The 12,942-nt window shown below is 42.7% G+C and overlaps 2 protein-coding genes across 3 annotated transcripts in view; both read left to right on the top strand.

The window, feature by feature from the left end:
• Positions 1-2,354, top strand: part of LOC134222014 (terpene synthase-like) — a 2,953-nt gene extending 599 nt beyond the window's left edge. Inside the window, exons 3-5 of the mRNA XM_062701170.1 lie at positions 1,463-1,968; positions 2,029-2,156; positions 2,217-2,354. Coding sequence (XP_062557154.1) covers positions 1,463-1,968; positions 2,029-2,156; positions 2,217-2,297 — 715 coding nt within the window. The 3' untranslated portion in view covers positions 2,298-2,354. The remainder of the gene's footprint in view (positions 1-1,462; positions 1,969-2,028; positions 2,157-2,216) is intronic.
• Positions 2,355-6,272: 3,918 nt separating this feature from the next.
• LOC134226797 (YEATS domain-containing protein 2-like) overlaps positions 6,273-12,942 on the top strand; it is a 50,570-nt gene continuing 43,900 nt past the window's right edge. For both annotated transcript variants that reach the window (XM_062707786.1, XM_062707787.1), the window contains exon 1: positions 6,273-6,504. The gene's annotated coding sequence lies outside the window, so the exon portion shown is untranslated. The remainder of the gene's footprint in view (positions 6,505-12,942) is intronic.

Raw genomic sequence — 12,942 nt, forward strand, 5'->3', positions numbered from 1 at the left:
ATATGTGAGAAATACGAACATGAAGTGCATTTTCAGAAAACTAACAAAATAATGTCACATGAATATCTCAGCCGTCTGTAAACCAATTTGCATGATTTTATCTTTAAACGAAAGCTATGACTTTGCCATTGAACCCATTGTATTTTGTATTTGCAATTAGACATTGGGTTCCGGAGATATCTCTGAAATACGAACATAAAGCATTAGACGTATCAACTTCACACATTGGTAAAATATGTCCCATCAAGATCTCAGTCGTCCTTGGACCGATTTGTGCGATTTTATCTTTAAACGAAAGCTATGTTTTTGTCATTGGACCCATTCATGTTTTTCTGCAATTGGAAATTCGGTTTCAGAGATATCTGTGAAATACGAATATGAGACATATTTTCAGACTACTAATGAAGAATTGTCACACCAATATCTCAGCCGTCTATGACCCGATTTGAACTCTTTGGGCTTAAATAGAAGCTGTCATATTGCCATTTAAGGCGGCAAATCAAATCTGCAGTCTTTTTGTATTTTTTAAAAATTGTTAAATTTCCAGAAATATCCCTTTTTTTATTTTGAAATCGTTAAAAGCATGATAATATCAGTTATTTTACATTCAATTGAAGGTCATATGCATAGAAATTGTAATATGCACTGGGCACACACAACCATTCAAAAGTGTAAGAAGGGTTGCGTTCACTGTAGGTGGATTAAGTCGGGTTTTTTTAATTACAGTTAACGTTCGCTAATTGGGTTTTTCTAGTCTGAGCGCTTTTCAGTTGGGGGTTTGCTAATTGGGGTGAAACCCAATCAAAAAGCAGCTAAACGTCAAAATGTGATGTCAAAACCGCGTTGACGTTTTGTTTCCGTATTTGACTGGATCGACACTTTTTGGCGCGTAAAATTTTCCGTTGTTCAATGCAAAAAGTTAACCACATTGACGCTTGTCAAAACGCCCCAATAAGCGAACAGCATTCGCTGACTGGGGTGAGGTCGTGCCCCAATTAGCGAACGATCACTGTACAGTGGCCATTAAATAATTCGGTTTCATTAGCTTTGCCTTTTTGGTACACTAAGTCAGCGAAGGCTTAAAAGATCAATCTTTTGATTAAAGGGGCGGAAGCCCATTAAGATATAAGCAGTTTTTTCTTGCTTGCACGCCGCGCCCTCGCAAGTATTCTAGTGAGTATTATATGTGCAACTCAAAACCGAATTTTTGAACTCGCGAAAATCAACTTTTCTCCTAAAGCGCATCTGGTTGCGATTAATTTGCACTAGTTACGCAATGATGCGCTAAAAGTTAAATGCGAAAAAATCAGTTTTCGTGAGTTCGACATTCGATTTTCAACTGGAACCATAATACCGTACATCAAATGAAACCATGCACACGTAAAATTTCACCTAAAGCAATACAGTCATGATTAATATGCCCAATATTGGAAATAATTGAATATTGATTATCTTTTTCAAGCATTGATGATATACAAGATGGGTCTGTGCTTCGACGTGGTGTGCCAGCCGCTCATCAACTTTTCGGCATTAGATTCACTATGAATACCGCGTGTTATGTTATAACACATGCACTGATTCAAACCAACGAAGCTGGAGGAGAAGCAGCAAATAAAATATTTTGTCATGAACTTCTTGAACTTCATCGTGGTCAGGGAACTGACATATTTTGGCGCGATAATGCCATATGTCCATCAGAGAAGGAGTACAAACTGATGGTAATTCGCAAAACAGGGGGATTGTTTCTAATGCTGATTCGTCTGCTGCAGCTGTTTAGTGAAAACAAAAGAGATTTTTCCAAACTTGCCGGGTTAGTGGGATTGTATTTCCAGATAAGAGATGACTATTGCAGTTTAAACTCCAAGGATTACACCAAGAAGAAAACTTTTTGTGAGGATCTGTCCGAAGGAAAAATGAGTTTTCCTGTAGTGCATTCCGTTATCACAATGCACGACAGAGAAGTTTTGCGTAAGTATTTTTTATTGCGATGAAAAATAGAAACAGATTTAAACGAAGTAATGTTATCAGATATGCTGAGAAAACGGAGCACAAAATTTGAGGACAAGAAATATTGCGTAGAGTTACTGAAAAAGAATGGAAGTCTCCAGTATACTGCCGATGTACTGGAGTTAATTGAGAGAGAAGTGAGATCTGAAGTCGGTGTGATAATAAATTTAAAAAACGAATTATTATAATCCAATAACATATACTTTTAGATTGCTAATCACGGAGGAAATCCTTTCATGGAACAATTAATTGATGAATTGGCTGCTTGGAAAACAATGGAAAGAAATTGATAAACAGTTATAGAGCTCATGATGGTGATAATGATTACTTAAGGATTATAGAACAAAGCCACAAATCGACCATCCTGGAAACCACGTGCTTTTTAGATATTTTTTCAACAAATATCACGAGCTGAAAGAAACATAACGCACATAATGTTGAAATAATGTTAGATCATTTTCCTTTGTGGTCGGCAACAGTATCAAGGTTGACAACTGTAAACAAACAATCTCATATACAGTTTCAAAAGTTTGTGGTATGGTTAATAGACAAATAACAATATGTTGAATGGGTTGTTAAAAATTATGTCACCATAAAAAATTGGCCTTTTTCACGTGCAAAATGTTTGCTCGATGTTATGTTAAAAGCTTGACATATAATGCAAGAAATAAAGAACATTTTAAGGAGAGCAAACTCGATTGCCGCGGGAGCTTGATTGGGAATATTGCAAGTGTCAAATAAAACATCCTTATTCTTGTTTTCAACATGTTTCGAGAAATAAAACTATCCTCTACCTTGTGTTCAAGTGATTGTATATATTTGCATATTGTTCTAAGCAGCAGGGGTTTTAAGCTAATTAAACAATTGATCCAGTGAAGAATTTTAAATTCACCATATGCTTTCTTCTCCCATTTCCTAAAGCCCAAATCTGTCGTAATAATGTTAGTACAGTGCTGAATTAAAGTCGATTGTCCAGCATGAATACCCGCATAATGAAAAACAGCATGTTATTGTATTTTTGGAGAAAATTCAAAATTCGAGCCCAGCTCTGATTTGAAGTTGCGAAGTTTACTGCATTACAAAATTGTAGGACTCACTTTAAAATAACAATTATACGCCAAATTAAAAAAAAAATGACTGAAAAAATAAGAATGATATGTTACTTCTACCACAGATAACAGATATTAAGGCTGGCAGCCGATACGTGTGTAAACATCCGCAACCGTTAATTCGAATGTATTTTAAATTGGGACCGCATTTGGCAATCGATTGAAGATGGCGCAAGGATCATTGTTATTGAAAACGAATGCGGGTGTCAAATGCATTGGCTGCGTTCGACGGTTGTTTATCAGCTGCGTCCGTATGTACTGCCGCAATCAGTTGAGTAGATGGCAGTAGTGGGCCAACGTATATTAATTCAAAAGTTTATACAGGATTTTCAATAAAATTTGTTCTAGCCTAAATATCTGTTATCTGTGCTTCTACTAAAAGAGTTACGATATTAACTATTCTATATTTTTATCTGAAATGGAATAATAGCACCGATGCACCGACGTGTCACTGGCACTCTCTGATTGTCCATCACTTTTCAACGGTCATTCACTTTGTGGGCGATCGCTCCTGCCAAATGAGCTAAGACACAACTCCGGAGCAATGTTAAATAACACACGTAGGTTGGTGGCGGAAGTGACGATGATTTTTCATCATGGCGTCGTGGGCAGCAAATTTGAATTATTTTCCATGGGGTGAAACGTCGTTCGTCGGTGACAATAGCTCACTTTGCCTTTCTATTTGATATTCTATTCATCAAAATAAGTAACATTCTGGCCACGTGCCCGGCCCACCTCAGTCTACCGATTTTCGCGGTGTGAACGAGTGATGATTCTCCCAATTGCTGATGTAGCTCGTGGTTCATTCACCTCTCCCACGTACCGTCCGCTATTCACACCCCACTATAGATGGTACGCAGCACTTTCCTTTCGAAAACTCCCAGTGCGCGTTGGTCCACCACAAGCATCGTCCAGGTCTCGTGACCGTAGAGAACTTCCGGTCTAATAAGCGTTTTGTAGATAGTCAGTTTGGCACGGCGACGAATGGCAACTTGGCCGGATTCCGGGGGGACACTTTTAAAGCGCCATCTACGAGCTGCGGTTCAACTATAGTATTGTAGTATATGTGTGTTCAAATAGATGCATTCGTTTGAACGACCGAGCTGTCAAGTGTCGAATATTTACCATTTTCAGTTTCGTAAGCAAGTTCGATCGAGTAATTGAGAATGGAAGTTGAACGATGCAGTGTGTTGTGTTGAGAACGACAATCTCGAAAGTTAGGGGAAATGACGGCTTTGGCAGATGTTGTTCTATTATTGTCAAAAGGATTTTCTATAACTAATTATGCTCAAATTTGGTTGCCTAAAATGCTGTCCTATATTCGTCATAGTTTGGATAAGACCCGTCACAAAGGTTTATGTCAAACATGACGAGTTTGGACCAATCGTCTTTCATCCACCAGTGCCTATATTCATCGTGCGTCGTGCTGACCACCCAACATTGCTATACGGCAAACATGAATAAAGAAGGACAATGCTGTGCTTGAGCTTGTTCGTATGTTGCTTTTTATATACACCAAACCACTGTCCTGTGGACTCCACAAGTGCATCAAACCGTGTCATCGAAACGAATGCTATGACGAAGACGAAAAGCTGTACCCCTTCCCCCCCCCAGAAAACTGCACTCGTTTGTGGAAGGCGTCTTGCCATAACGGCGGACACACGTTTGTTTCGTACTTGACTTGACTTGACGGTTCGAGTCCCGACGAAGGGAGAGTGGTTACCTCCAATACATTTTTCAAATCAATATTTTCCACATAATGTACATATATTTGCATATGAGTTTTCAGAACATTGTAAATTAATGTCCAAGTCTGATGGTTTAATCCCCGGAATATAGGCAATTAACTTTGATTGAAGAGAAACCTACATGTGATACATATGCTGGCGTCGTTGCCAGCAACAGATGTAGTATCAGAAAACTACGAACTACTAGATGCAACCGGAGATGTGGTAATAATGCATTTATTGTCTATCCGGAATAAAGTTAGAACGCTTTTTATACCAAAGTTGGATTTTCCTCCAGATACAGGCAACTTTCCCAACTTCGGAAGTACACTCAGGAAAATCGACACTTTATGGCAAAAATCCATGTATTTTGAAATATGCATATCATACGTCAGCATATACTTAATTGCATACAAATTCACACATGGATAGTATGTGGGAACACTCATGCAATGCATGTGGGCGCATGGAATATATGTGTCGAAAATATGGAATCCATTTCGCTAGCCCCATTGCAAAAATCCATGTGTAAACTCATGAATATAATGCGGAGTTTTTTGTGAGTGTAGTGCGCTGGATTCGCCTAAAGATGCGCTAAACAACGCATCAATTAGTTTGACAGATAAAACACAGAGAAACAGACGTCTCACTTAGAACAAATTGCACTAAAAATCATCGTCACGGAAACATGGTCGCCCAATGCTAAAATCACTGTGTGTGGCCAAGCGGCAACCAGATGGCGGTAGTGCGCAAACGTCAAACACAAGCAAAATCGATGCAAGCGCCATCGGTGGCCGATTGACCACCTACAAAAAATTGAATCAACCGTTTAAAAGCTGAACGATAGATCATGTGTTGAGTGAGACGTCTGTTTCTCTGTGGATAAAACTTCGGAAGAAAGTTCGGTTTTAAGTTCCGACTTCCGAATTCTAAGTTGGTGCTACGCCGACAATACCGACGCTACCCACAGGAAACGACGCACCGCGGTTTTGGATGTCCGTATACTCGATTCTTATGGGGAGATAACATTGCGGCGTTTCCTAACGTGCGGTTGTTCCGTTCGAATGTGGAACGCCGCGCGACGCGTATACTGGTATTACTGGTACAAATACGCGTGTGGTATTTGAATCGTTTAAATAATCAATGATTTACTAAGAAATGCGATTCCGTAGAGTTTTTCTTCAACCAAATAAGCCTAACAAATGAAAACAAAAAAGCCAAAGAATCGATTGAGCGAATAAATTTTGTTGACGGGAAAAGGGCTATCCCTTCAGTCCCTTGATTTGAAGCAGTCTAAAATTATTCTAGTACTTCAAATGTACTTGAAAATAAAAATGACATAGAAGCGGCGCTTTATTTCCCGATTGTTTGTTTACTTTATTTTGACAGCATCATGCTTCGGATTACTTCGGGTCTTGAAATGTCATAAATTGACACCTTTGCTTCTGGAGTAGACAAACCAGGCAAACTCAGTAGCAGCAAGCAAGCATATTTTTCACAGCAGTCTCTTTGGTGTGTGTTTTCCTGTAGTTAGTGACTAACTTGTCTGGTTAATTAGAGTCAGGTTTTGGAGTGCAACTTGCCTGAAAAACGCTAATAATTGCTGTGGATTATAAGTGCATTATTCAGACGCTGAATCTGCTGGATATTTACGACTTGAGGTAAGTGTTGCGCCGTTCTACGTCTCGGATCAATTTCTTGCTGGAGTACACTGGTGCGTGAAAGGATGTGTTGCTGCGGGATCGTATACGAAGTCTAGGCAACCGGAATTATAAACTAATTTACATAATAATTTATACCTAGATATTTATCACTATGAAGTGGGAATAATCGCTCCCGTTATGTGAACGATTTTGGTGCCGCTGGCTAGATAAGTGTTTAGTCCAGATTAATATGATTGTTTATGCATAGCCAGCGAGTTAAATAGTGGACCCGGGGTGGAATGAATACTCAGGACAGTTCCCCCTCCTTTTCGTGTTTAACCTTGGATTGCGTTTTTAATTTTTTAGTTTGTTATGTATAATTTTGATTTGTTTATATTCTGTCCAAATATAGGTTACCTTCTTACACTTCACAGGTATTAAATAAATTGTGTTTCAAGCAGTTTTTTATTTGATTTAAAGCGTTTACAAATAGGGTCCTTAAACACATATACCATATAATATTCCTATAAATAGGTAAACAAACAAATCAATCAATGGTGATGTCGCTTCTTCCACTACAAAGTGTAGATCTATACAGTGTAGGACTTACACTTTTAAAGCTGAACCTTGATTGAGGAGTCTTTTCGAAAACCTTGTCTGCTTGAAGAAACAACCTGATTTCAATCACAAAATAAAAAAACGCGTTCCGAGAACAAGAAAGTACAACAATGTGTTCTATTTTTTACTTTTTTCGGAGGGTTTATCCTACAATGGGCCGCTACCGATTTAACAGTTGTGTCCTGTAAACTTCGGTTTATGGTGATAGATTTCTTCTTCCAAGTTGCTGACATTGCAACCCTTTGCTAGGATATTGCCGCTTCGCAGCTTTGTGTTCATTAGGTTTATTAAGCACATCGACCCGTAACGCTGTGTAGACACCTTTACGTGGTGTGTTACGGGGTGTACTGGCAGGTCGTGTCCCAGAATGGTGTTACGCACTTTAGCTGTTGTCTCACGACCACGAAGACCATGTACAAACCGGATCGTTGACTTGAAGCACCGGGGACAATTTCCAACCCTTGACCGAGAATCGCACCCGGCACCTCATCATGGTCTTGTTTTGTAGCCGCGCATCTAATTGCTAAGCCATGGGTGGCTATCATGTTAAGTATCTGTATTTCACCTTGCTGAACTACTTCGAGACGAGCCAGCCCAGGGCTGAAAGTCTCGCTAATAAGGACAAAAAAAACCTTGCTGAACTGTTGTTCGTTTTGGTAGACAAAAAGAAGGTTCAATTTATATTCCACTAGCAGTATTACCATCACGTTTTCTTATTGATTGAGTAATTATTATTATTTATTCAGACTAAGGCCGGAGTTGCCTGTGCAATACATAAAAGTCTTCTCCATTCAGCACGGTCCATGGCTGCTCGTCCTCCACCTGATCGATCCACCTTGCCCGCTGTGCACCTCGCCTTCTTGTTCCCGTCGGATCGTTGGCAAGAACCATTTTCATCGGATTACTGTCCGTCATTCTGGCTACGTGCCCGGCCCATCGCAGTCTTCCGATTTTCGCTGTTTGAACGATGGTTGGTTCTCCCAACAGCTGTTGCAACTCGTGGTTCATTCACGCCTCCTCCACGTACCGTCCGCCATCTGCACTCCACCATAGCTGGTACGCAGCACTTTCCTTTCGAAAACTCCCAGTGCGCGTTGGTCCTCCACGAGCATCGTCCAGGTCTCGTGTCCGTAGAGGACTACCGGTCTAATAAGGGTTTTGTAGATAGTCAGTTTGGTACGGCGGCGAACTCTACTCGATCGGAGCGTTTTGCGGAGTCCAAAGTACCTACGAATTCCTGCCATGATGCGTCTCCGAATGTCTCTGCTGGTATCGTTATCAAAGGACACCAGTGAGCCCAAGTACACGAATTCTTCAACCACCTCGATTTCGTCACCACCAATACAAACTCGAGGTGGGTGGCTTCCAATATCCTCTCTTGAGCCTCTTCCTATCATGTACTTCGTCTTCGACGTGTTGATGACTAGTCCAATCCGTTTAGGTTCGCTTTTCAGTCTGATGTAGGCTTCCTCCATCCTCTCAAAATTACGTGCCATAATATCTATGTCGTCGGCGAAACCAAATAACTGGACGGACTTCGTGGAAATCGTACCACTCGTGTCGATCCCTGCCCTTGGAATTACCCCTTCCAAAGCGATGTTAAATAGAAGACACGAAAGACCATCACCTTGCCGTAACACGCTGCGCGTTTCGAAGGGACTCGAGAATGCCCTTGAAACTCGAACTACGCACATCACCCGATCCATCGTCGCCTTATTGATATAGGAGCATGTTATTAATAATGGAACAAATACCCTAGAATGAGTGCAAAATTGAGAAAATGTAAATCGTGTGAAAACAGAATCCAGTGTAATTGCAAGAATCTTGGATCCGCGAGCTAGAAGGTGATAGCTCTATTGCAACTCCTATAGCCCATTTCAAGAACGCATGCATTCCGAAGCTACAGTCGTGTACAATAAGCCCCGCATGGTTACACCCACATATCATAATGATATCTGGAATGTATTCATACTTTCTGAACCAAAATTTAATCCTTTTGATTCTGGCGGGTATTTAGTGATAAAAAGCATTATTTTCAATTCATAGTTTTACAATAAAGGCTTACCATGTTTTTCAAACCATCCTTACGATCATCTGCCCTGATGGTTCCATCATTCATTTCATTGATGGGCTACAGCACTTCGATGAACCTACGCCGAATGGAGTATCCTTCTCCACTGGACTCGATCCTGGGCCAATCGCTTCCAGTCGCCCTGAACATTGAGCGCCCTCAGGTCCTCTTCAACTACAAAAAGCCATCGTGTACGCGGCCTTCCACGAAGCCTGCGGCCTCTTCCGGGTTCTCTACTAAATATTGTCTTCGCTTGACGTTCTTCCGGCATACGAACAACGTGACCAGCCCACCGTAGTCTGCCGTGTTGTATAAGCTTAACAATATCCAGCCCTTTATATACCTGGTACAATTCGTGATTCATGCGACGCCGCCAGATACCGTTCTGTTGTTTACCGCCGAGTATTGTCCGCAGCACCTTATGCTCAAACACTCCGAAAGCTACCGATCAGTCTCCTTTAACGTCCATGTTTCATGGCCGTATAAAGCCACCGGAAGAATCAGAGTAGTATACAGCGCGAGTTTTGTTTTCGTTTGCAGACTACGGGACTTAAGGGGGGTCCTGTAGCGTAGTTGGCTACACGTTCGCTTTTCAAGCGAATGGTCATGGGTTCGATTCCCAGCCCCTCCACTAAAAACCCTAGTCAGTCGCCGGATGCGCAGCCTATGCGGTTGCGTATTGGGATGCACGCCTCACCGTCACGGCTGCCTGATGACGACTGACAACTTGTTCTTCTCGGAGGCATTCCTCCAACGTTACCCGGATAAATGGCTACCGGACAATGCAACGATCATTGGATACACGACATGGACAAAACGAACACAATGGACTCACGACGAGATGGACAGGCAACGACAACAACAATGAATAAAGGAAAAATCTAAAAATAGATTCTGTGTGGATTCTGGCTGCAGAATACCACAGTAGATCTCGGCACAGTATCGGTTAAGTAACACAGAGTGCCTATCAAATAAATAAAGGAATAAAAAAAAACTACGGGACTTAAGCTGGTTACAAAGTCCGTAATAAGCCCTATTTGCAGCTGCAATACGCCTTTTCACCTCGCGGGTAACATCATTATCGCACGTCACTAATGTTCCAAGATACACAAATTCTTCCACCACTTCAAATTTTTCACCATCCAGCATCATTTCACTACCACCACCACTAATGAACCCACGTTGATTGCCAGCGACCATATACTTCGTTTTGCTGGTATTGATCGTGAGTCCAATCCTCGCTGTCTCCCTCTTAAAAGGCACAAAAGCCTCTTCCACGGTACGGCGATCAATTCCGATAATATCGATATCGTCCGCAAAACTCAGGAGCATATGCGATCTTGTGATAATGGTACCGCTTCTTTGCACGCCAGCTCTCCTAATCGCTCCCTTGAGCGCTATATTGAACAGTAGATTCGAGAGTGCATCACCCTGCTTTAATCCATCTAAGGTAACGAATGACGTCGATATTTCATCCGCAACCCTTACAATTGATTTCGATCCGTCCAACGTTATACGAATCAGCCGTATCAGTTTCGCCGGAAAACCATGTTCAAGCATAATCTGCCATAATTCATTCCGTTTCACTGAATCGTACGCCGCCTTGAAATCAATAAACAGATGATGTGTCTGCAAGTTGTACTCCCGGAATTTATCAAGGATTTGTCACAGGGCGAACATTTGATCCGTCGTTGATCGGCCCTCACGAAAACCTGCTTGGTATTCGCCGACGAAGGACTCTTCAAGCGGTCTCAATCTGTTGAACAGAATACGGGACATAATTTTGTACGCCGAATTAAGGAGGGTTATTCCTCGATAATTGGCGCACTCCAGTCTGTGCCCTTTCTTAAAGAGAGGGCAAATGAGGCCGTCCAACCAGCTAGCAGGCATTTCCTCGTCTACCCATATTTTCGACATAATATGGTGCAGAACTTCATAAAGCTGCTCACTGCCATGTTTGAGAAGTTCAGCCGGGAGCTGGTCCTTCTCCGCAGCCTTATTGTTTTTCAGCTCTTTAATAGCTTTTTTAACCTCATCTAGTGTAGGTGACTCCACAGCTTGTCCATCGTCGCCAATATTTATTCTGTTCACCGATGCACCGTCACTTCCTCCATTCAACAAAATCTCGAAGTGTTGCTTCCACCTGGCAGCCACTTCAGTTTTATCTGTCAGCAAATTCCCTTGTTGGTCGTTGCACATGACGGGAGATGGCGCTGTCTTTCTCCGCACGCCATTGACAGACTCATAAAACCTCCGCATATCGTTCTGCTCCATTTTTTCCTGCGCCTCACTAATAACTTGTACTTCGTACTCTTTTTTCTTCCTGCGGTGGGTTCGTTTTTCGGCTGTTCTTGCTTCCTTGTACCGATCTCTATTCGATCGGGTACCTGACACCAACATCCGGCTTCTGGCAACGTTCTTCTCGTCTGTCACTCTCTGACACTCCACATCGAACCAACCCGTCCTGGGTCGCCTCTGTGCAGTGCCTACCACTTCTCGTGCTGTTGTGCTCACCGCTTCATGGATCGACTCCCATATATCGTTGATGTTGTCGCTAACGTTGATTGCACTTATCCGTTCGTCGAGCTTCTGACGGTACTCAGCCGATACTCCTTCCGCCGACAATCGCTGGATATTGTAACGCATCGTTCGCTGTGATCTTTCGTTCGATACAGTTGACAACCGTGATCGAATTTTACTGACAACGAGGTTGTGATCAGAGTCAATGTTCGGACCTCTGAATGTCCGCACATCGATAACATCCGAGAAATGGCGCCCATCCACCAGAACATGGTCTATCTGGTTGCAAGTTTCACCATTTGGGTGTCTCCAGGTGTGCTTTCGGATGACCTTTCGTACAAAGTAGGTGCTACTGATGGCCATCCCTCTGGCAGCAGCAAAATTTACTAGCCGTAGGCCGTTGTCATTGGTAGCGGAGTGAAGGCTCTCCCTACCGATTATAGGACGGAAAAAGTCCTCTCTACCGACCTGAGCGTTGGCGTCTCCGATAACAATTTTCACGTCATGCTTTGGGCACTCTCCATAGGCTTTATCAAGACATTCATAAAACGTGTCCTTTCATTTTCATTTATTTAGTTAACATCTAAACAGATAACACTGAATCAACAATTTGACGCCACAATGCACGGTTCGAGGCCGCTTCTCTCCATCCTCGGATACGCCCCACGCTCGCCAAGTCGTTTTGCACCTGGTCTGCCCATCTCGCTCGCTGCGCTCCACGCCGTCTCGTACCTGCCGGATCGGAAGCGAACACCATCTTTGCAGGGTTGCTGACCGGCATTCTTGCAACATGTCCTGCCCATCGTACCCTTCCGGCTTTAGCTACCTTCTGGATACTGGGTTCGCCGTAGAGTTGGGCGAGCTCATGGTTCATTCTTCGCCGCCACACACCGTCTTCTTGCACACCGCCAAAGATGGTCCTAAGCACCCGTCTCTCGAATACTCCGAGTGCTTGCAAGTCCTCTTCGAGCATTGTCCATGTTTCATGTCCGTAGAGGACAACCGGTCTTATAAGCGTCTTGTATATGACACATTTGGTGCGGTGGCGAATCTTTTTCGACCGCAGTTTCTTCTGGAGCCCGTAGTAGGCCCGACTTCCACAGATGATGCGCCTTCGTATTTCACGACTAACGTTGTTGTCAGCCGTTAGCAAGGATCCGAGGTAGACGAATTCCTCGACCACCTCGAAGGTATCCCCGTCTATCGTAACACTGCTTCCCAGGCGGGCCCTGTCGCGCTCGGTTCAG

This window comes from Armigeres subalbatus, chromosome 3 (assembly GCF_024139115.2).
Source record: "Armigeres subalbatus isolate Guangzhou_Male chromosome 3, GZ_Asu_2, whole genome shotgun sequence".
Lineage (NCBI taxonomy): Eukaryota > Metazoa > Arthropoda > Insecta > Diptera > Culicidae > Armigeres > Armigeres subalbatus.